Source organism: Cricetulus griseus, assembly GCF_003668045.3.
Source record: "Cricetulus griseus strain 17A/GY chromosome 1 unlocalized genomic scaffold, alternate assembly CriGri-PICRH-1.0 chr1_0, whole genome shotgun sequence".
NCBI lineage: Eukaryota > Metazoa > Chordata > Mammalia > Rodentia > Cricetidae > Cricetulus > Cricetulus griseus.
Window position 1 is genome coordinate 204,898,010 of NW_023276806.1, and position 24,693 is coordinate 204,922,702.

The 24,693-nt window shown below is 40.0% G+C and overlaps 2 protein-coding genes across 2 annotated transcripts in view; one reads left to right on the forward strand and one right to left on the reverse strand.

The window, feature by feature from the left end:
- The window catches only part of Fam3c (FAM3 metabolism regulating signaling molecule C), a 43,201-nt gene extending 39,662 nt beyond the window's left edge, over nt 1–3,539 (forward strand). Inside the window, exons 9-10 of the mRNA XM_027389968.2 lie at nt 1,231–1,357; nt 2,062–3,539. Coding sequence (XP_027245769.1) covers nt 1,231–1,357; nt 2,062–2,151 — 217 coding nt within the window. The 3' untranslated portion in view covers nt 2,152–3,539. The remainder of the gene's footprint in view (nt 1–1,230; nt 1,358–2,061) is intronic.
- Nucleotides 3,540–12,233: 8,694 nt separating this feature from the next.
- Wnt16 (Wnt family member 16) lies at nt 12,234–22,150 on the reverse strand. The gene is made up of 4 exons (XM_027389739.2): nt 22,056–22,150; nt 21,627–21,874; nt 19,399–19,685; nt 12,234–12,784 (listed from the first exon to the last, which is right to left on the reverse strand). Exons 1-4 carry the CDS (start codon nt 22,148–22,150, stop codon nt 12,320–12,322), a joined length of 1,095 nt encoding a protein of 364 aa, XP_027245540.1. The 3' UTR covers nt 12,234–12,319.
- Nucleotides 22,151–24,693: the final 2,543 nt, after the last annotated feature.

Here is a 24,693-nt window from a genome sequence, read left to right on the forward strand (position 1 = left end):
GACAACAGCATTCGAGCTGTGCTTGCAACAGTTCCCATGTCCTATGGATGTGACTGCTTGAATAATTTGTGAAAGTTGACTGTTACATACTTGTGCTTCATATTTTATAAAGCTTCCCTTTTAAATGCAAAGCACCCCACTTATCTTTAAAGTCAGTTTAAGATGTATTTTGTTCATTAAGGCATTAGAGAGCTGAAGACTACTACCAGCGTGAATCAGCCCCTCCCTCATTGGTTGTCCTGCTGTTTTCAGGTGGCATGTGCTGCCTCCAGTGCTAGTGGACAGATCTCCGTAAATAATCTATAAAAGTTGCTTGCTGGTGGTGGTGGCTTGCTTGTTTATATTGCAAGACTTCATGTCATGTAGCCTGCGTGCCTGCTCCTTAGTTTTCCTTCTCTAGCTCCATAGCTAGTGTTCATCTGCTTTGTTTCTGCTCTTTGTGAGACAAGAAGAGGGAATCACTCAACATTTCTGTGATCCTCAGAGATATTTTCAGTGGCGTCTTTCAACTGAGAGTTTGTCTGGAGGTTGATTTTTGTCACTGCCTTCCTGGTAAACATTTAGCCCTCATGTGGTTCCTACATTCATTTTTTAAAATAAGTCAATGCAGTTTATATATCTATTCTCAAAATTTGTTTTAAATAGAAGACAGTGCTAAGAAGCTTCCAGCATCCATCAGCATTCATTTCTCATCCATTCCCATGGATTTCACAATGGGTTTGGTGAAGAGTGAGTGAAGACACTGGTTGCTTAAGACCTGGATAGCCCCATACGTGTCTGTTAGCAGGACCATGGTCTCCCTGAGGATGAATGTACTTAGAAATGACCAGGTGAAGACAAACTGTTAGGAAATACAGATGTGTACCAGATGCTCTCTGATTAACTGCTTGCTTCTTGACTTTGCCTTTCATCTCTAAAGAACTCGAGTAAGAATGTTGTTTTAGAAAATTTTTTATGTATTCATTTTTTTTATATTCTCTGATTTCATCTGAAATGTTTTCACCCTCATATTCAGTGAGTCTCTCAGTATTTAAATAGCGCAATGCCCAGATGGAGAGATGGCTCCTCTCCATTCACAGCACCCACATGGTGGCTCACTACCATCTATAATGCGACCTGGTGCCCTCTTTTGGCCTGCAGGCATACGTGCAGGCAGAACACTGTATACATAATAAATCTTTTTTTAAAAAAGTGCAATGCCCAGTGTTTATGTCTTGTCCTCTCTTTCAGGCTCAATGACGAGGCACGGCGGCTCATTGCTGAGCTGGGGAGCACGTCCATCACCACACTTGGCTTTCGAGATAACTGGGTCTTCTGTGGTGGGAAGGGCATTAAGACAAAAAGCCCCTTTGAACAGGTTAGTGTCTAAGATGTTCATAACTAAGGGGCAAGAGGAAATTAGTGAAATTTTCTCCTATAATATTCTCACACCAGTTATTTGAAAATTAAGTGCCAGGTAGTGGCAGGGCTCTCCTTGAATCCCAGCACTCAGGAGGCAGAGGAAGGTGGACAGATCACTGAGTTCGAGGCTAGTAGCCTGGTCTACAGAGTGAGTTCCAAGACAGCTAGGGCTGTGTAGAAAAACCTGGTTTCCTCCACACCCCCAAAAAGAAAATTAGATTAAGCAAATAGTGAATATGTTCAGACATTTTTTTAAGTTCTTGGTATATAATTAAAATAATGGTGATTTTAGAAATTTTTTTTTAAACCTTAAAATTATTTCCCTCTTATACAACAATGCACTATCATTCTCGGTTATTAAGCATTTCAGTTATACTCTGGTGCTAGGATCAGCTGAATTCACAAATATCTCAGAGCTCAAATAGAATGTAAACCTTTGGACAAGTAATCCTGTAGAAGTTTCCTTACAAGCGTTTATTTGTTTGTTTGTTTTTCTGAAGGTTTGCCACATAGCCCCCGCCCACTAAGGTCACTCATTTAATTTCTTGAGCTGTAATTTATGTCACCTCATTGTTGACATGTGTTAACTGAAGTGAGAGCAAGTGGGTTAGCAAATCCCAAACGTTCGTTAAGCTGTGTACTGTCATTGTGTCCCCTCAGCACATAAAGAACAATAAGGACACAAACAAGTATGAAGGATGGCCTGAGGTGGTGGAGATGGAAGGGTGCATCCCGCAGAAGCAGGACTGAAGGGAACGTGAAGACCAGAGAGAGGACGCACGCACTTTGATTCTGAAGGAGAGCTGTAAAGCAGCCGCTCCGTGTACATATTTTAGTAGCATGCGGCTGGCCAGGGTGTGCATGAGCAAGAGCGTCTCTGTTGATCCCGGGATTATTTATTGCTAACATAAATGGCTACCTTTGTAAATAGCCCTCGTACTGAACAAATCACCGGACCATTTTTAAGCACATTTCCCTAAAAGTACAATGTTTAGACTTCAGTGGCAATAATGTACTTTTATTCTAAAAGCATATATTCAATGGGTAACCAGAAGGTTGTATAGGACACTGATTTACATTCTGGTTGCTGTGAAACTCTATCATGGAAAACATGCCTTTTAGGGAGGAAATTTTGTTCATACATGTCTCTGTATAAATATCTGGCATGTGCTGACAGTATCCTTTAAATTAAAGAGATTTTTGGCTAGTTGTATGTGTAATGTGATCGTACAGTCTGGCTCCTGGTGTACCTCTTTTCATAGTCTTTATTTTTCCTTCCAAAGAATCCAAGAAATAAAATATTTCACATAAAAATTTTCATCAGATTTGTGAAAAGCACAAAAAATACATTTTAAAACACTGAAAATGAACACTAGTGTAGGTATCATTTGGGGCTCATCTTCTAGACTTTGTGTTAGTGGTGTGAAGTACGTTATTCTGTTTTGTATAAGCTGTTTAGAGTAAGCCTAGAGGGTGGGACAGAACTGGAGAACCAGGCCGAGTCTCTTCCTCAGCCTAATCAGGTTACTCAAGGCAGCGGGTTAGTGTGGTCCTAAAGAGGGCATTTGTCCTCTTTGTTATCTTCACTGACCTTGTGGTCTTAGGAGTACTTTAATCATAGCTTTTATTTGTAAACCAAGAAACTCTGTTATTTACTTCTAACTTCATAATAGCAAAGCAGCCCATTTAAGAAGTCCGAATTACTTTATTAGAGCACTAAATACCTATCGTAGGCAACATATTTGGAATAGTTTAAAATGCAACATAAGCAAACACTGCCTTTTGTGGGCTGAGGCAACACTTAAAATTTGAACCTAAAATTTAGGTGGTTTGTATAAAAAAAAAATAATCAAAGAGCAGTATTTGCTATTTTGTTAAGAAGCCAGAAGCAATTCAGATATTTCTTGACTATTCCTGACATGGTGGTACTGTTTCTTTCCACAACCTGAATGTAGTAGTTTGTAAGATGACGCGTCTTCCTTGTTCAGACAAGTTTTGTAACCCTGTAAGAGGTCTGGTGCTTCTGTGCTAACTCATATCCAACATGTAAAATAGTTCCCTTGATTCTGTAAGCCATTTTACAGTTTCTGGGGATTGGAAAATAAATGTTGCAGGGTTTTGTTTTTTGTTTTTTCTAATAATGTGAGTATTCTTTGTTTCACATTGTGAATTTGTGTGTGTGTTTGTGTGTTTGTGTGTGTGTGTGTGTGTGTGTGTGTGTGTGTGTGTGTGTGTGTGTGTTTGGCAAAGTATATACTATACCTGCAGAACATCACAAGGATATCTTTTTTTTTGACAATTTTTTGTACTTCTAAACATTTAAAAAAAATTAAGTCTCTGCCATTAAACACAATCATACTCTGTACATATTTGAACATGTGTAGAAGTTAAGTTGCTTGACAACAGGCTATCCCTTTGAATTTTAAAGACTGGCGAGATGGGTTTTACACTTGTATAAAATGTTAGAGGGGTAAGAGTGGTTATGCAACTGCTACCATGCAGTCATTTTCCACTAGATCCTGTCTTGTACTGGTTGCACCAGCTTAACTCTGGAAGCAATGATAGACTGTTTGATTTTCACATCCGTCTTAGAAGTGAAAGGATGCTCATTTCATGTTGAGAATTTTCTTCATTAACATAAAGATCTAACCCTGATATGTACCGGTTCAAGTGATGGGAGAGGGTCTGCGGATGCAGTTCCGTCATCACCGGTGCTTCCCTAGCAGAGGTGGGGGAGGTGGGTGTGGAAACAGAAAGAAAGGGGCAAATAAGCGGGTATCTGGGAAATAGGAAAAATAAAGAGAACATTTATATTCTTAATTTGGTTCAAGTTAAGTTCATCATTTTGTTATATTTGTTTTTAAATAAATCAGCCAATATTTTGCAAGTTTTATGATAATTAACTTGTGTTTTATATTTCAAAGGTCTACACAAATTATAATTTGACCTCACAATGATGCATTCTGTTTTATCAACCCTTTCTCCCAGTCTGTTTTAAAGAAGAGAAATGCACTGTGCTCAATGAGCAAAGCAGTTTAAATGGAAATACATTTGACATCTTCTCAAGTCGGTATGAAAGCAGAAGAAATGCTTGTTGATTGGGTAAAAGGTTTGCCACCCAACCAGTTACTCCCACCTCTTCAAATGTATACCTTGTGGAGCTGCAGAAGTTAGGCATGGATTTTACCTTTTCTAGAGCATTTGTAAGGGTTCTTTTCTGGTCCTTACCAGAGTGGCTTTCCTCCCATAAACTTGGTTTTGATTGTAACATGCCAAATTGTCAGTCAGTCCCCACCTCCCAAATCCCTTTTTCCTCTCCTTCTTGAAATTCTAAGCCAGAGAAGAAGTCAGTGACAGACAGGTCGGTAACATGATTAACAGATAAGATGCAGCTACACTTGAGGCTATCTTAGCTTTCCAAGGCTCTGAATGTCTTCCACATTCTATCTCATTTATTACTTGGAACGCCAAGGGCCCCATCACATGCAGAATCCAAGATTTCATTTCTTGCTAAGTGCTCAGTATTTCAAATCCAATAAAAAGGGCTCTGCTGGCCAGGATAGCTATGGACAAAAGTGTGGGGAACCTTGTAGGGAACACAGACCTTGGTCCTGGCTCTTAAAAACTGGCTGCAGATCATTAGGGATAGGGAGACAATGGGCCTCAGTTCAGTCCCACTAGGACTCGCCACTTGCTTAGAAGGACCTATGACGGAGGTTCTTGCCATCAGGACTGTCTCGGCAAGGGGAGAATCTTAAATGGGGATTTTCAAACTTTTGTTATTATTGCTATTGTTTGCTTTGGGGGGTTTCCAAGGGCATTTTCCACAATGTGTTAACCACCATTCAAATGTGCTCTGCCTTACCTGTGAGGCTGGTACCACTGGGTGCAGCTTGATATGAATAAACTCAGCATAGGGACAAGTGAATTATCTGTCAAGTCTTGCCTTTCTGCATTGCCAGGGAAACGTTGATGGCCCATTGTATGTCTACTATGAAACAGAATTGTTACCTTCTGTAGAGATGTCCCTTCGAGCAGAGAAAGGTTAACACTCACCCCTGGGATCCAGGTTTTAGCTAAGAGTCCAGTGTGACTCCCACTGTCTTATCCTAAAACTAAATGTCAAGTTTTGCATTATTGTTTCCACATGCTGAGCTTGACATGGAAATCAATAATTTTCAAGTTCAGCTCTAAAACTACTGTGCTTAGGTTTAATTCTCTTGGGAACTAAAATGGGAACCTGATTAGAGACCTGCATTCTTTGTCGAAAACAGCAATGAACAGCAAGAATGTCTTGAGAGTTCAGTTGTGAGCATAGGAAAGGTTTAAGCATGAATTCTGTTGGACACTGTCATCTGGTTATGTTCAGTTCATGGACAAGCCAGTAAGTCAGTGGTGCCTGTAAGTGGGGAAGTCCAAGAATGCAGAATAGGAGGTTCCGTGGGTGAGTTTCCTTAGGTGTGAAGGAAAAGGACGTAGGTCCCTGCTGTGGACAATGTGCTCTGCCCCCAGTGGCTTTCTGCTCTTTAGCAGGTTGACAGTGTGAGATACCAGGTAAGTGAGTGAGCCTGTTCCTAGACTCATACAGAAACTGGGAACTCATGGTCAGAATGAGGTTGAAAGCCAGCAGAGTGGCCAATTGTGTATTTTGCAAATGCTGTCAAAGTTCCATTATGGAAGTGTTCTGGAGTAGGTTCCCTATGTTTCTAAATCCCAGGGCATGTTGGACATGGGACACAGTGGCAGGTATTATGACAACTAGAGTTTTGCGGTTTCTATATTTAGTCAATGAAATTTAAAGTAGTATTTTGAGAAATAATAGGTTGGTTATTTGAAGAGAGAAAACATTTTCAAGTTGGCAAAGGGAAGAATTTCTCAAAATAGTGAAATTAGTTTTTGTGAAATCATCTTCTACTCATTAAATAGAAGGCCCTACTTATCCATCCCATTGACTTTTGGTTTTCCCATTTTGCTGTCTTACTGTATGCATTTTTTTTTTTTTTTTTGTCTAAAGAGCTTGAGAGAAGCAAATATTAGTTTTCGGAAAGTGTAAGATGCAGGAATGGTAGTGCATAGTACTAGTGAAGAGTGGAGATTATGTACTGAGAAAAAGGAGATCATTGATTTAATCTGTGTGACACCCCCCCTCCATGCACACACATACACACACACACACACACACACACTTGCCTTAGAGTTTAAATTGTGTTGAAATATCCAGTAAAACATGGCAATGGCCTTCACTCATCAGAAAGACTCAATGGGGACACAGGCTTACCTTTTCTTATCATAGATACCCAGAACTAGGTAGATACAGATTCTGACAACAGCTGTTAGGTTGTTACCAATGTTTCTTGGCAGCTGTGGAGATCAGTTACTCCTGGCTCTAGAGACCAGCCATTTAACAGGGAATAGACAGTCTTTATGCCACCACATTTTGCTTCCAATTCTTACAAATCAGATGCTTCCACTTAACTCTGCTCATTAAAAGGATACATATGAACCTTATTTTGTGTCAACTGGTATCATATTTGCTGCTGTCCTTTCTTTATAATCACTCAGAAGGCTACTTTCTCTAGCATTTCCTTTCAAAGCTTTAGCTTGGTACAACCCCCCTCCTACCCACCCCCTCCCGTAGTTTTACTTTGTCTGTGAAGATAAGCCATTAGAAACCACAAATGTTATCTGTTTTCTAAAAAGAAATACCTCACGAAGCAGTCAGCTAGCTCTAAGCACATCAGCAAGGGTGTATTTATTTTATGCTGACTTAAATTGTTTTGTTACTCAGATCATTTCTTCATGGAAGATTGATAACTTCTTGGGTAATCCAACTGTTTGTGCTGCGGAGATCTGAAATAGAGGCTAGCTCTAATCACTTTGAGCTCCTTAACCAAGTTTACATAGCCAAACTAGGAAGAAACATCTGTAATTTAACTCTACTTACAGATCCCTCAAAGTCTTTACATGGTGTAAACCTAATCAACTCTGATTTTCAGCCCATGAGATGCACAGGAACAGTGTGGCTATGGAGGGAACAGATGCAGCTGGTCCATCCTGTGTGAGCATGGATGGCTACTTGACTGACAGCTGCTATGCTAATTTCCCTCATCTGAGAAATGGAGCTACAATAATGGTGCCTAATTTATGGGATTGTTGTGAAGACTATATGTATGTATGAACGAAATTTAATAAATACATATGTATATAAATGATATTTATTTTTGGCCCATGCCAGCTATACAGCAAATGCTATCAAGTTGTTTACTAAAGTTGTATTTGTGTTCAAAGGAAGTGAGTCTCTCCCATCTCTCTCTGGTATCCTGCAGAGTTTCTGCCCCGCTAGGTCCCGAAGCCCAAATAAATACACAGAGGTTTATATTATTTGTAAACTGTTTGGTCAATGGCTCGTGCTTTTTATTGGCTAGTTCTCTCTTAATTATTAACCCGTTTCTATTAAACTATGTATTGCTACAAGGCTGTGGCTTACCCATAAAGCTCCTGCATGTTACTCCTTCGGTGGCTATATGGCAACCCAAGAGTATGAGCCAGCCCCTCCTCTACCTTATAAGGGGTCACGTCTGAACACCTGAAACCACACCCATAGGTTGTGGCCACCACTGCAAGTTCACTGGCAAAGCAAGATGCCTCTATAGTATCTATCCTACGATGTCCCCTTTCATGCTATGATACAACACTACTCTTTATTCAAGACATGTTTCACTTGCTGCATAGTAAAATTGAAATTAAAGCAAGAATCAGTGAAATTTAGCTTTCCTTAGAAAGGTTTTGTCTTGGGAATTATTTGTGGTTGCTGGAGAAAGAATTGGAACTTAATCAGGTCAGCTTAGCAGATCATAGTGCTGCGACTAAGGACCTAACTAACTGGTGGCTTATTTTCCAGTCTTTGAGGACATATGGGAGGTGATACAAATACTAGCAGCAACTCTCAAAGGGCTAACACTCTGCCTCCATCTCCCTCATTTAATAATAACTTTGTTGAATTTTAAAGGTCACAGATAAATGTTCAGTACTGATCTTAACAATAGAACTGTTCGTATCAGTACTAACAATGCTTCAGAAGAAGTGAGTATCATGATTCTAAAGCTGCGAGGACATGTAAGATCATAGCATGTGAACATATGTAATGAAATGTCCATACTCTTGGTATCATGTGTAATTCCTTAAACTATAGAACAAAGCAGATATCATCCAAATTGGGAGTAGAGAATACTGTGGTTGTTTATATTCAAAAGAATGAAAGCGGGCAGTGGTCTTTAATCCCAGCACTGGTGAGGCAGAGGCAGGTGGATCTCTGTGAGTTGTAGACCAGCCTGGTCTACAAGAGCTAGTTCCAGAACAGCCTCCAAAGCCCAGAGAAACCCTGTCTTGAAAAAAAAAAAAAGAAAAGAAAGAAAGAAAGAAAAGAAAAAAAGAAAAGAATGAATAGGTTCTATAGTGTACTGTTATCAGAGAAATGCCTTCCATATACCTAATGCAGAGGTTACAGATAATGCTATTGTTCAATACACTTTTCCTTAATTGTTTTTTTTTTTTTTTTTTTTTTTTTTTTTTGGGGGGGGGGGAGAGGCTAATATATAGCCACGACTAGATGGGAACAGGCTGCCCTGGACTCAGAGAGATCTGCTTGCCTCCACCTCCCGAGTGCTGGAATTAAAGGTGTGCGCCACCACACCTGGTTTGTTTTTCCTTAATTTCATATTAGGATGATCTTTTGTCTCTTATTAGTTCCAAATCAGGAAAACAACAACAAAAATTTAAAACTCTTACGTTGAAGAAAATAATACATTAGTGGAACTGCCCCCACATACACAGTTCACAGTATTTGGGTTTGATTTGTCTGGCTGTGAGTTCTGCCTGAGGCCAGACGCTGCAAGCACATCACCAGAACTAGGCATGGTGGTCATTCTTGTTCCCTATCCTGGTAAATTAGCGGCCTGGTTTTCCTCTATGCATAATCGTCTCCTTCTTACTCTCAAACTGCCTAAATTAGTTGGAGTTGAAACCTACTTCTGGTGCCCAGCAAGGGCTCCGATTGCCACTAGACAGATAAGAATGCCTGTTGCCCACTCCCAAATCACAGTTGTCACTGTGATTGGCTTAGATATAAGCACATTTAACCAGTCAGTGCCAACATCAACTCAGAAGATCTTTGCCAGACCTTCTGGGAAGGAACCCTTTCTCCTGTCTTCAGTGTATATAAGAAAATGGCCTCTGGTTTTCCTTAAAAGGTTAGGTCTGCAAATGTGGTGGCCATGTGACCAACAGATCAGAGATGGAGCTGTCAGGAGTGCAAGAATTTGAGGCAAACAGCTACAGAGCCTGGCACTCAGGACAAAGCCAGATATCAGTGGAAAGTGATCGAGAGACCTGGGCCTAAGGACCATGGCAGATACTTACTGATAATGCTTCTGATGATCTAGTTAAAATTTTCAAGATTTCAATTTCTGAGTCAATATGCTTCCTTTAATGTTTAAGTCAATCTAGCCTGGGTTTGTTGTCACTTGAAACATAAAGATAGATGGGTGAAAAAGTCAAGGATGCCTGCAGAGGTCAAAGGTAAGAAAGAAAGGAATCCAGAGTAAGAAATTCCTCCTTGGCATCCTAGAAAGGGCAGTCAGGTTGGTTTTGAAAGCAAAGGCGTGAGTTACCAGCTGTTAGTGAATCTGAGGTTGACTGATTCTCCATCAGGTGATAGGGTAATAGGAAAAGTTTTCTAATTAGTAGAATATAGTCTTTCTCTCCTAAAGTAAAAGGGTGATTATTTTCAGTGCAGATAAATTAGTTACTTTGCAAAAAAGAGCAGAGAGTGCCTCACCCCCATTATAGTCAGAGAATAAGGAATGGGAAGCAACTCTGTCACATTAGCACAGTGTTTATTCATTTGCCACATCCATATTTCTCATTTAGCAAATAGTAACTGCTAGACTTTAACGGTCACAGTTAAATGTGCCGTCTTGATTTTTTAACATCCAAATTTTAGATAACGTCCATAGTTTTGCTTCTCAAATTGTTGCTCAATTGGTTTAAAATAATTAATAGAAAATAGATTAAAATCCTTGATAAATATTTCTTATTAATAAAAAGAATATTCTCTGTGTCCATCCTGAGCTTAGAAAAACTATTTTTCATACAATCCTAAAATATTTCACAAAATATTTAGCAAAGTATGAAAGAGTAAGCATTTACATTAAAATATAACCTTAAATGCAGCCCTGTGATGTTTCACTGGTGTCTTGTGAAATATGAACATACCTATGTGAATATTAAAACAAGACCGAGGGCTTGGGGACTTAGCTCGGTGGTAGAGAACTTCCTTAGCACGCACAACTCCCTGGCTTCTGTCCTTAGATCCAAAAGAAACAAGTAAGACAAGAAGGAAAAAAAAAATAAAAACCAGCACTCAACATTCAAATGGAAAGGCAACCTTGTATAAAATATACTGAATACCCAGGGTATCAGGTTCACCATTATTCTGGCTTAGATTCTTTACCCATCTAATAGCTCCATGATTAAATTTGTTATAATAAAGCAGAGATAAGGTTGGAAAGAGAACTCAGTTATCTGGCTACCGAAAGAACACAATTTTTTTATATTTTGTAACATACTTTAATCTATAGCATAAAAAAACTGTCATTTTCAAGACATCCAGGGCTACGCAGAGAAACCCTGTCTTTAAAAACCAAGAAAGAAAAAAAAAATTTTTGTTTTTCTTAAAAGAAGAAGGAAAGCTGTCATTTTGGAAAGAAATGCATCCAGGCAACTGCCTCAATTACCTTCTTTTTCAATGTTTTAAGAATTAATTAGTGGCATGAAAAAGAAAAGAAGGCTATTCTTATTTCTTGGCATAACTTTATTATTCTAGCACTCTAAGAGTTTAACAATAAATGTCTTTAAGTCCTAATATATGTCACATAAGTTAAATAGCATATTTACAAAATATAAAACTTTTAAAGCAAAATACTGTACAAAATACTGTCTTTATGTATTTGAGGGGCTTTATATATTTACTCCCATTTTTCATCTCTTTAAAAGAATTTCACCTCCTAGTATATCTCAGCTGAATTTTTAATGCTAGAAACTGGTCTACAATAAAAGGATAAATCCAAAGATTAAAAGTGAGATAAACTTTACAGATTTTTTTTCCACTTCCTAGAAAAATCCTCTTGGTTAAAGGCACTTACAAATCCAATTCATACTTCACTTCTTACATTTTGGTTCTTTTTATTGCTTAGCATCTTTAAAAATACTTTAAAAGAGATGTTGCATCTCTTAGTGAGGATTCTTCTCAATGGCTTTTCTTTTGAAGTTTATGAAAACATAAAGCAAGCACCTGTCTCTTAGTTAATTTTCAGCCTGTTCTGTTTAGACACAAACACTTGGTATAGTTAACTCTATTAAAATACCGAGGAAAAAATACAAATCATGTGTACTGCTCCTTCCTCCTATAAGAGATGTCTTTTAAAAAATGATCGCTGTGCCAGCACCATGACTGATTTCTGTATCTGTGTCCTGTTCTAGGCTCTTAATCCTGAGCCTGAGCCAGGTCTCTAGGATAAGGGCCTTTTTTCTTTCTCCTTTTCCCTTTTCCTTTTCTTTTCCTCTCCTTCCTTCCTTCCTTCCTTCCTTCTGGGATAGATCGATATTCCCTATATGTCAAGGTCTATACCCCAAACCATCCAAAGGTAACTGCGAACCTTTTCAACTTTAGAATCTCAATCAGGCTTCACAATCTCCTTGTGATCTGATGTCGATCAGAAACAAGAAATCGCAGATTGGCCCAGGGATCTGCAATTGGATTGCAGATAGTGCCTTCTGCAGCTGTACCTAGTAAGGGGAGCCCTCTAGATTGCATCATTGGCTGTTCCTGAGGAGTCTTAGGCTGGGCTGGATGGAGACATTACTTACAAGTGTGCACGTCGGTCATGCTTTCACACCTCCTGCAGCGGACATAGCAGCACCAGATAAACTTACACTCACACCTCTCCACGTGCCTGACCACATGGGTGTTGTAGCCTCGGCCACAGCAGAGGAGGTTGCAGCCATCAGCACCTCCTGAGGTACGGTTGCACTCTCTGCCCTGTGTCCCAGGAATACCCAGTTTCTTGTTCTCCACACAGTAGTTGGGAGACTTATGAACGTACAGCAGGTCATCCTTGTGAATGGGTGTCTGTCTCTGATCTTTTTCTCTCCTGCGCATTTTCCTCTTGGTTTTGTCTGAAATCTGGATGCTGTTTTCATATTTATCCTTTAAAAAATGCCCAATCTTTTCAAAAGACGACATAGTTTTCCAGCAGGTTTTCACAGCACAGGAGCCGGAAACTCCATGGCAGCGGCAATCCACAGACATCAACTTGGCGACAGCCTAAAACCAACAATGATTGTGTTCAAATGTCATTTGTGCAGTTTTTCGTTCAACAGCAGAAACAGTTAACACAACCACTCAACTTTCTCGCTCTTTCCCCTATAAAAATGATGGTTTGAACATAAACCCTCTTTAAGGTTGTTTAGAGTTCAAATATTTTGTCATTTATTTCTGTCTAAATGTTTTGAATCTACATAGAAAACCTTCCCGTGCCACATTAAAACCAGTAGGGGTGGAATGGGACAGCCAGGTACTCATAGAGTTCTGCCAAGCAGGAAGACTTGTGTTGGAATCCTGGGAAACCACATGGTAGAAGAGAGAACCAATTCCTGCAAGGCGTCTTCTGGCTTCCACAAGTGCACGTGGCATGTGCATAACTCCCTATACTAAATACACAGTTACATAAGAACTGTAAAATAAATGACTATAAAGACAGCCACTTTTGCTACTTACCAAAGATGATCTGAAACTTCATAGGAAAAGTACTCTTATTTCTAATAATTTCTAATACTCATTTGGGGAGTCAGGAAGGATGCTGGTGCTTGCCTGTATGTTTCTGATGCCATTCAAGGTCTTGCTATTTAAAGTATGGTTCATGGACCACCAGCTCCAGCATCCCTTGTAAGAAATGTAAACAACCCTGTCTTAGGCCAGGTATACAGAATGAAAAGCTATGTCTTCAACCAGAGCCTTGGGTGATTATCATGTAAAGCACTGACAGGGTAATTGCCATCAACTTTCTCTTAAGACTTCAGTTTATGCTGGAGAGGATTGGAAAAGGGGGAACAGTCCTCCATGGCTGGTGGGAATGCAAACTTGTACAGCCACTGTGGAAATCACTATGGCAATTTCTCAGAAAATGAGGGATCAATCTACCCTGCAATACCACTGTTGGGCATATCCCCAAAGGACACATTCACATTCACACCACAAGGACATTTGTCCAACTATATTCATAGCAACATCAGCTTTCACAGTACACACAGAAACACCAGTAGAACTTTCCCAGTAACCAGTTCTCAAACTCCTGGAATCTGATTGGCTGGAGTGAGCTGCTTATATGATATGGTGGTACCCTGTGGTGACAACACCTGTTGGTTGGTTCTATTGAGCCTTCCTAGGTTTGGTCACTATAGTGTCAATGATGTCAGGGGATAAAAGGGAACTGAGAACATGCTATGCCCTGGCCACAGACCACACAAGAAACCCTGTCTGTCTCAAGTTAGATTGTCTAAGGGAGAAGGAGCTACAGTGTGGAGGCTGCTGACAAGTTCTGCCGATTTTCTGGAAAATTAACTGAAAATATAGCTCATTTCCTTGATGGATAAATAGCATTATCTTAACACAAATAATAAAAAGAGAGAAGAAAGTGCCTGCAATCACAACTCTTAGTAGGTTGAGGCAGGAAAGCTGTGAACTTGGGGCTAGCCTGAGCAACATAGTGAGCCCAGGCCAGCCTAGGTTCAGTAGGACTTTGTTTGAAGAAAGGAAAAGACAACCATGTTTATGTAATTTTAGATTCATTTCTAAGTGCTGAGTTCTGTTTATCCAGCCTGGAGCACTAACTGAGCTTACACACACTTGTAGTAGCTCATTGTTTGAAGTGGTAAGGTCTAATTGTTCCTGTCTTTGGTAAAGTTAAAGTAAAAGTTCAGATGAATTTTTCAATGAGCCTAAAATAGCAATCTAGAGAGCTCTAAAGTTTTAGGTCTGTAACCTCTTATGTATCAACATTGCTTCCTGCAGTTCCCAGACGATGGCAGAACAGATTAATAAATCGTCAGGACTAGTTGTAGAGTTGACATTCTGTCAACATGCTGGGCGAATGAAAAATGAATCCACCCATTCAACAAGTTGAAAATTATGCATCTAATCTCATGAAAGAAGTTTAATTTCCACTTACACTTCTTATCAAAACTCCAAAATATCAAAGCTTAATTGATATGTCTGCAGACAGCGTTTTCTAACATGCTCAGAACAGTCTAACCACACAGAATATTTCAAACAAGAAATATTGTATTGCAGCCTTAAATGAGAGCATGTGATATTGATTTGTACAATTTTTAATACTTCTTGGTAACATTTAAAACAATAGAATGGTATTAAATTCCATCCTTTCTAGATCATAGGATATAACCATTTTTATTCAGAAAATTTCAAAACTAATAAACATCTATTTCTTAACAATACAAAACAAAAACACTCTTTGGTGACACACGAACAACTTACTATATAAAGTACAGCACACAGATAATCTGACTCATGGCATTTGTTATTCACAAAATCCTGTTTCTTTAAGAGGTCTACATGCAGATCAATATTTGAAATGAATGCAATTTCTGGCCACCTTTGTTCATATTTTAAGTGCCAAAGAATATGAAGAAAAAGAAAAAAGCTCAATCAGTGTAGGTAATAAAATAAATTGTCCGAGGAGCCCCAGACCTGAGAGTAAGTGTATGTTTAAACCAGATCAGCGTTCCTGATAGTCATCACTCAGTGATTTAAAGCTGCCTTTCCTCCACATTGCGAAGGAGAGCCCAGCTTTCTTTTTGTAACCAGTTCAGACATGAGCGCTGTTGGTTTGCAAAGCATGAGAAGCAGAGTAGAGACATTTCAAATGACTATGCACTCACTCACACAAGCAGTTTTTAATGCCTCCTCTGTGGCTAACCTGACTAGGATGAGTAACAAAAATCACACCCGTGAAGGAAAGTCACTGCTGCAGGGCCCATGGTCCTGGAAGACCTTGAGCCAGCAGGACTCTCCTCCAGCTTCATCATAACTCTCTCCCAAACAGCGTGAGCTCACCAAATTGCTGCACAATCTGGAAGACTAAAAGAGGCTTGCAAATTCAATTTTGTCACCTACTAAGCTTATATTAAGATTTTCAAGGATTTTCCTACTCTAGAAAACAGCTCTTTTTAATACTGGAGTTGACAATTTTCCACTTTTATGTTTTTAAAGTATTAGTTCTAGGACTTCTGATCAAAAGCAGCCAGAATACAAATTGAAGAAAATAGTATTCTTTTCATCAATGTGACATATATTATTTTTCTACCCCAGAACTTATATACATAACTGATCCTCAAGTAGAACCCCAAGAGTTTCACATGCAATTTGAATGAGGATGTCCCCATAATACTTCAAGGATAGAACTTGTAATTAAAGTAGAGGAACATAGTCACTGCTTGGCGGGTTTTATGAAATTCGGAGTTTCAGGTAGACACATAGACTTGAACTTTACCAATGTTAGTGTTTCTTGGAACACATTTTCATAAATCATGTACTTTGATCTGGTTTTATAGCAAGAAATTCTTTTCACTTAATGAATAGTTAATGAACAGGTACTTAGTTGTGATTCCAATTTTATAGGAAAATAAACAGTGTCATTAAGACACTTGTCTTACATAAATTGGTGATATATGTCATAGAGTCTTTATAACTTAGCAAGATAAAGTTAGAAAAACAGAAAACGAAAGTGGAAAATATACGAATATTTAAAAATATTCCAGGAACTCTTCAAAAATGTGTGTTGTGTATCTTTCCTGCTGGAGTTCTTAATTAATGTTAAACATATAGTGTGAGCCGCAGTGGTGGCTCTGATATTTTCTGGTAACTGGAAAGAGAATAGCAACTGAATGAATTGTGTGTGGTTATGGGAAAATTCCTCTCTCCTCTAGTTGAGTTGTTAAGGTTTATAACGACGTTAGCAGAGGAATGTTTTGTTAACTATTGCAAACAGATGTGCGCATTTTGGTGGAATAGTGTAAAACTATAGGAGAGCAATTAGGAAGGTGGCATTTAATCTACAGGGTTCCTCATAGAAGTTTCAGGTTGATTGGTTTCTAATGAAGTAAAATGGGAAGGATGTATCACTGGAACTCAATGCAAAAGCAGATGCTACAGAAGAAATGATTTAAGGACTAATTGCCCCACAACTTTGAATCAAAGATAATGCTGTGGGCAGAGATTGTTTTCTACATATTGCTTTACCCAAATTTACTAGGAATGGCCAGAAACTGGTGTGGAACATTCTGTAACCGACATTTCATTGTGTCAGCCATCGGAGGATCTGTTTAACTTCAGAACTCTGCAAGTTAAGATTGGACGGATGTGCGTGTGGGATCCCTATTCCTCTGTCCCTTTCTATCCCAAAATAAATTTGAACCTGCTGTAAAGCAAAACACAGTTGTGTTGTTCAACTACTTATAAATATTCTTGAAACAGGTCAATGAAAATTTGGGGTCTGCCCATCCCACTTTGTTGAGTTACTCATAATAAAACAAATTATGGGGTAGGAAAACTTAAAAGTTTATGAGGTAGGCATGGTAAGAATGGAAATATTTTAAGCACACCAAAAGAAATACCCATAAATATTCCAAGTCACATTATTCCCAGAAGTTCTGCCCCTGGAAGACATCACATCATTCTCGCAGCCAATCACCGCCCAGCAACATTATTCTTGGAGTCATAACTTTAGGAATGGTGTCAGAAACCAAGTGGGAATCAGAGTATTTAAGGTCAGCGGTTAGAAAATCATCTATCCTGCTCACAGTGCTACTAAGCGCCAGTACCCACATTTCTCTGAACACTTTCCTACATTTTGAGTTTGGGATTTTGAGGCTAGAAAAACCAGCTCAATTGAATGCAGACCTTAAACTTTACTCAGACAAATATGCCTGACAGATCAAAATCATAACGTCCAATATTAAAAATTGAGTCAGCTTCTTGTCCATGTTAGAGAAACCTCCTTTTTGTTTATTTAGACTTTTTTTTAAAGCTAGCAGTGGAAAGGAACATACAAAAATATTTTGAATTAGAATACCTCCCAAAAAAAGACCAATGAAACACCCATGTATTACCCTCAGAATAACCAGGTAAATGTTGTATGATATTTTAGGATTCCATCTAGAATAATATGAGGCAAAAGAAAGGAAACTGAAATCTGCATAAACTGTGTACCTCTATACAGGCTGAACTGTTATTTGCAGATACAGAAAAATAGCAAAAATCTATGTAATATGGGGAAACTGAGTTTTTCCCTAGCCAACAATGTATTGTATTAAAATTGTTGTAGATAAAAACCAAAATCAAATTGTAAATAACTGTTTAATACTAATATTAACAATGATAGAGCCAAATACACCTGCCTAGTTTGAAAACACACAAGATGAAATAAAACTTAATGTTATTAATAAAACTAATTTTCTTTAATACAATTGTTTTAGGTTTCCATAGGCTGAGACACAACTATATTTATTTAAGAGTTAATCCTAAAATGAACTTTTGAGTTTCATTCTTTGTTAAATTTTTAAATCCCTATCAAACCATTTAAAATGATAAATAATGAATATTTATGTAATTGTTTTCTCAGTTTTTAAATAAATAAAGCGATTTGGTGTACCTTCAGTTTAATGCTAGTGTTAAGAGAACAATATTTGTTGCATTTCCTTCTTTCATATGAAAATGTTAGAAATAATAGATATTTCTTTATTTAGAATCAATCAACATTTCACTCTTATTTTCACAATGGAAAATCCCAAGGAAAAAAGTATGCACCTAACTGTGGTGCAGAGTAAAAGCAATGTTAGTGAAATCAAATAACTTTTCTGAAGCTCCTAAGAAAAAACATGGGAAACTTGCATAAGTTATTTATGGATTTTCTTGTTTTCTATTTTGACTTTTTGAATTGCATATTCCAATTAAATGGGACTGTAAATACAAACTTGAGTTATGGTGATAACTCAAAGTCTTCTGGCTTTTTGTATTTTAAATGAGGGCAGTTAAATAAAGAAAACTGGCTAGAACTTCCAAACATTGTGAATGAGCTCCATTATTCACTTGCCAAAAATGTAAAAAAAAAACAAACGCAACATATACTTTAACTATTCCTAAGAGATGTTGCAAATTGTCTGAATTTACTTCAGGAGGATGTGGCAGATTATGGTAACAACACTGGGACCTTCACAGGTTATTGGAAATTCAAAATTGTATCTGTCTTAAAAAATTTACTGTGACAGAAAATATGTATTCATAAAAATGTTACAGCCTTTTAGGAAAGTTACGGTGAGTTGCCAAACAATTCAACAGTGTTTTAGAATCCAAACTTTATTGTATCAATAGTCAGTGATGTAAATATATAAAAGCTAAGTAGGGTACACACATATTCCTTTTTAAAAAAATTTTTTAAAACAGAATTCATAAAGATGTTCACGAGGTTCTGGGTCCTTGCAGCCACCTCCTTTCAACCTATCTTTAATATAGCTATATTTTACAATGTCTTTACCTTTAATACAGCCATAGCTTTATGTTCAGATTCTTTTATAGTCTTAATTGAATCTAAATTACTTGATAAAATAAACAATTTTTCCATAAAAACTTCTGCTTTACAAAAAAATTAAATAAATAAATATTTATTCCCTAAGAAAGCATGTTCCCTAAGAAAGCTTACCAATGTAGTCAATACAAACTCAGGAAAGAATATATGCCTATTTATTTCTTCTACTGCCAGTGTTTGGTTTTAAATTCATTGGCATGGATTCACCCAGAAGCATTAACCCTAAGTACTAGTTACCCAATCCTGCTGGGGTCTTATTTATTTTTCTAATACATACCTGCCTTCCCGCTTCATTGTTGTGTAAGTTCATGGCTAGCAGTACTCTGCTTTCTTTTGCTGTGGTGTTTCTGATGGGGAAATCTAGAAACTTTCTGCTGAACCACATGCCGTACTGGACGTCATCAGAGCATCCCCCCCAATGCCAGCCTTCACTTGGTGAGCCACCATTTTGCAAGGCGGTGTCGCAGGAACACTCGGTCATATTTCCTGCACTGCACGACCTGGTTACAGAATGCACCAGGCCTGCAGCCATGATGGCATAAATGAAAGCTGTCTCCTTGGTGCCTAGGGAGAAAACATTGATAAATTACAGAGCTGTCATTTTCTGTTGAAATTCAGTCCTAGGCTCCAAAGCTACACAGAGAAACCCTGTCTCAAAAAACCAAAAAAGAAAAAAGAAAAAAAAAGAAAAAAAAAGAAAAGAAATTCAGTCCTAAAGCACTTACTCATTGGCTTATGAGGTAATCAACTTTTCAAGTGTTCACAACACATGCTGTAATGGGCGAGTATTGGAAAGGAAATCTACTATTTTAGACTAAAAAAACCAGCATTATTTTTCTGGATTCCACATTATGGGATGTCACATGCCATATTGTCACCCACTCTACTCATATATTAAAATTCATGCTTGTTTTTAAAACTTGTAACCCTCACTGGTATCTATCTTAGTGTTTCATGGACAGTAGTAGCTCGTTGGTACACATTGAATGTAAATCCGTTGCATGGACAATGTAAATGGCATCAGAAAAAGAAACAGGTTTCTTATCCTTTTTTTCAAAGTATGCTGCATTCACAAAATACATACGGAAAATTCTGGTGCGATTTTTCTTTGAATAGACAATACAGGTCAGAATGCAAACTAAAATTAACAAAAATCAGGACAATTGCTATATAAATATTCTTTTCCTTTCACATTAAAGATAAGATTTTTTTAAAGGAGAATATAATGAATATCGCCGCTACGAAGTAGTTAACATTTTATGCAGTTCAGCTGACCTTATACCCACAAAACTAATAAAAGATAATTGAAAACTTGCAAAAAGAATTGTTGTGGAAGGGTATCCTGTTTGAAACGGTTGCATTTTGCACTCGGTCAGTAGAGTTGACGTTAAAATCTTTGAAATCAAAGTTCCATTAAAACATTCATAAAGTAGACTAGAAAGGACTCAGCAGTCGATTTTTTTTTTCTTTTCAGATGTTTAGCTTGGAATAGAAACAGTTTCACTCATGCCCGTTATCCAATAAGCCTTTTCGCCAGCCAATGCTTCTACACCTCAGCAACTGTTTAGGACACACCATTTTTCTCTTTTTTTACTTTTCCTTCTTTCTCCTCCAGCCTCTTACCCTTCAACCCCAACCCCCAGGCCAGGGACCCATCCTCAGCACTTGTCAGCCAAAATTCAGAGCTGGGAAGGCGCAGCTCTGGGGAGGCACATGCCGAAACAGAGTGGGGAAGGGTCAAAGGAGCACTACGAACGAAACGAACTTTTAAAAACGACAGGGAGCGTATCTTTCAACACCTCGGGGCCTAAAACTCGCTGACTCTGCTAATATTCCGGGAAGCATTCTGCCTCTGAGTACCGTTATCCTTGCTAAGTCACCACGCACGTGGAAGAACTTTTTTTTTGTTTTGCGGAACTTTCCCGTATCGCGAAAAAAAAAAAAAAATGCGCTCAGTCAGGGAGAGGTGGAAGGAACAGAAAACCAGGGGATCCAAAAGAAGTTGCGCTCAGGTGACAGTCACTTTAAAAATCACCATTGTGCACTAAACCTGGTGTTTCCAGGAGTCAATGAAACGTGTGGCGGCTGTCCTTCAGTTAGCCACTTGTCTACAGCTCTGTGCACCACAGAGCTGCTTAAATCAAAGCAGATGCGGCAGCAGAATTCCCGGCTGCAGACCTCATGTTTGTCCAGCTGGTCACCCACGGAGCGGGGCACCACGGGGTCCAAGGGGTCGTCGGGGTGGGGACTCATAGTTTTTCTGCAACTTTAGCAGGGGCCACGGGAAGGACGGAGAACTGCAGGCCCTCTCAGTGTCCCTCTGCAGATCTGGGGTGTCCCTCTGTAGGGCTGCACCTGCAAACTGGGGTCTGGCCCCTGTCGCCCCGATTTCCCTATTTGAAGATCTTGCGAGCACGGGACCATGCAGTCACTATTCTGTCTATGGAAGGCACTGGCAGAAAAGTTGTCTATGTCCTACCAACCCCAAGGGTCCTGGTGACTCACCACTACTCAGCTCATAGCCAAAGAGGGGACTGGTGGCGAGCGGGACGGAGGTGGCGGTGGCGACCATACAGTTCCATCTCTCATGTCGGAACTGGCTCTTGCACTCCTGAATGCCCAATCGGGCGCCCTCGTGGATGCTGGGCAGCAGGTACGGTTTCCTCTTGCACAGCTCCTTCTGGCGGCTGTTCAGCGGCAAGCCGTCACAGCCCAGCTTCTCCGGTACTCCAAAGGAGGCAATGCCCAGCCACCTGTAAGAAACGGCGCCCCATGCAGTAAGCCGCCCCCTGCTCTCCTCCCCTACCCTAGAGGCATTGGGTCAGCGGTCCCAGGGTCCCCGCTCCTCCTCCCCTGGCCTAAGTTGAAAGTTCCCTGGCACGGACCATCCCTTTGGCCACCTACCCTTCATGCCTCCGCAGCGCCCATACTCACATCCAGTTGCCCTGGGTTCCGCAGGGGAACAGGGAGAGCACCGCTGCCCACAGCGCACACAAGCTGGGCAGGGCCAGGAGCGCTGCTCTGTCCATGGCCCACGCATGGAGTCCCCCAGCCCCGGCCACTCCTCTCCTGTCCCCTCTCTCCAGAGACCCGCAGGGCCTGAGGTCAGTTCCCTAGCACCCAGTTGTTCCTTGTTTTCTTTCTTCTGGAAGGTAACATTAAAAAGGGCTGCAGGGACAGAAACTATCAGCAGTCGCCCAGGCCCCTGGAGGATGAGGTGGAGAAAGTAGCCTAAGGTCCTCGCTGGCAGAGGTGGGTATGTGCTGGAGATGCCGGAGCGTCCCTCACATTCCAAGGTGAGAAACTTCTGCTGATGTCTCTGGGTCTCCATCGCCCCAAGCTTCTCCTCGCATCTCCTCCCCCGACCCCGCCTGGCGTCTGATTGGCCCAGCTGCAGAACCGTAGCTCACCATCTGGAAACCTCAGTCTCCCATTGGCTAACAGCGGGCTCTGCGGGGGGCGCTCTTGGGCTGAGCCTCCGTGACTGCCTGACTAGACCTGGGAGTGTCACGACCTTTCGTCCTGTCACATTGTCCTTAGAGGAGGTCACTGTGAGACTGCATCAATCTGAAGAGCAAAGAAGTGATGGGCATTTCCGTTTTAGCATCCTTGGGCGAAAATGTAGCTGCTTTACCCAAACACATCTGGGTTTACCCTCTGAGTAAAAAGGATAAAGGTGCGCGCGGGACGTGGGGTGGGGCACCTCGCCCTAGTTTTCCTGTACTTCTCTCTGGAGAATCTTTTTTTTTTTTTTAATTTCAGAGTTGCTACAAAAAAAAAAGTGCTGATCTTTCGACCCTCAGCTTCAGGTCCCCTTTGGCAACAGAAAGGATAGGTGAGAAGCTGCTGGGGGTTATGTCATTTAGATACACATTTGTTTTCAGCATGGCATCAAATATACCGGATTTTAGCTGGGTTCTGTGATGGCTTTCCCCATTTGTCTTATTTCTGTGACTTTTGAGAGCGTGCTCTATCCTAAGAAAAAATGGCAAGCAGACAGATGAGTGAGAAGACAAGAGAATTCCAAAGTTGATGGGGGTTGTTTCTGTCCTCTTTTGACCTGCACTGACACCCCAGGAAGACCTTATGCAGGGCTACTGCTACCGGTTGAAAACAAGAGCAAAAACAGAAATACTGCATGCCATACCAACTGCATGCCCAGCCCCATGCAAGTTTGTAGAAATAAGGTCCCTTTCCACAAGTGAAAAAAAAAAAAAAAAGAAAGAAAAAGAAAAAGAAAAAGCCAGGCAGACAAATTTAAGGCCAAATAAATTCTGAGTATCAGTAATGGAGATTATAGGTAAATGGTAGTCGAAGCTTATGCTTTGACCAAATGTGCTTTAAAAGCAGGAAGTGTTCTGGCAGCTGGTAGTTTTGGAAGGTTATTTAGCCAGAGTTTTGTCTCCAAGATCTCTTTGAAGCCTGGAATATATTTTGCTGTGGCATCAAAGAGCTCTGCCTCATCTACTTCCACACAGTGTGTTTCTTAAAACTATCACCTGCTCCCAGGAGGATGTCTGGAATGTTAGTGAACTCTCCAGGTGGTGTCACCTCAGCAGGTGCTCCAAGCAGCCTTATCACAGAAAGCTGAGACAGCATTTGCTGATTCTCAGCATCACCTACAGTCAATCAAAGCTCACTCCAGCACCCATTATTCTTTATCCAGCCAAAACTGCATGTACGCTACGTCCCAGGTCCTGAAACCACATTGTAATTTTTAGAAAGACAAGTTGATGATAGGATATGGTTACTGATCCAGAAATATTTTGGCTAATGTCTAGTGGCTTCTGTGAAAATCAGAGCCTTTATCCCTTATCCCGTGAGCCTCTCCAAGAAGGGACTGTGGTCCATCCTCTGCTGTACCACTGTCCCAGAGCACTGGCTCTTCTTTCGAAGCACAACTTACTGAGTGGATTAATGTGATGAGCAACACCCCAAACAGATGCCTAAGTGGCCTAAATGTTGGAAATAGAAACTTTTCTTCCTGGTAAGGGAAACTGGAGAGGGTGCAATCTTGGGTTTGGGATGAAGGCGTGGAGAACATCAACTTCCTTAAGCTGATTTTTTAAAAAAGAGGTTGTTTAACTTTTTTGTTGTTGTTGTTTTCATTCAGAAATTTACTTGGAGACTGTTTGGGGTTCAAATATGAGACTAGCACTAAGTCAGTCATGTGGTTGTAGAGCTCATAAATTCCTTGACAAAGCAGACAAGTCAATCAACAGTTACAGTCCAATGCAGTAAGTGTGGGAAGTAGAGTGTGCCATGAAAATACATAGAAGATAATCCTGAGTTGTGGGCCAGAGGGACGAGTCTGCTGAAGACTGCCATCATTTTTCCTCTAGGGATCCAGCTCTGTGTAGGAACTCTGTCAAAGTTTTGAGAGGAATAGCAGACTACACCATTCTGGGAGTCAGCCCATTAACTCAAACATTTTGAGGTCTTAGACTCAATAGTGCCTCTTTCGTGTGGTGTAGGGCCTGAGGAGCAGTGTGATTCCGTGTGTACTTTCACAACAAAGTAGACATCCCCATTAGTTCACCCAGCCAAAGGAGTCGGCTTGACATTCAGGCAT

What these genes read in the sequence shown, in the direction of transcription:
- Wnt16 (XM_027389739.2), bottom strand. Translation starts at nt 22,150, where the DNA reads ATGGACAGAGCAGCGCTCCTGGCCCTGCCCAGCTTGTGTGCGCTGTGG. An exon ending in GGAACCCAGGGCAACTGGAT is followed by an intron (nt 21,875 to 22,055) that starts GTGAGTATGGGC and finishes CGTTTCTTACAG; the next exon opens with GTGGCTGGGCATTGCCTCCT. An exon ending in TGGCTATGAGCTGAGTAGTG is followed by an intron (nt 19,686 to 21,626) that starts GTGAGTCACCAG and finishes TTTTCTCCCTAG; the next exon opens with GCACCAAGGAGACAGCTTTC.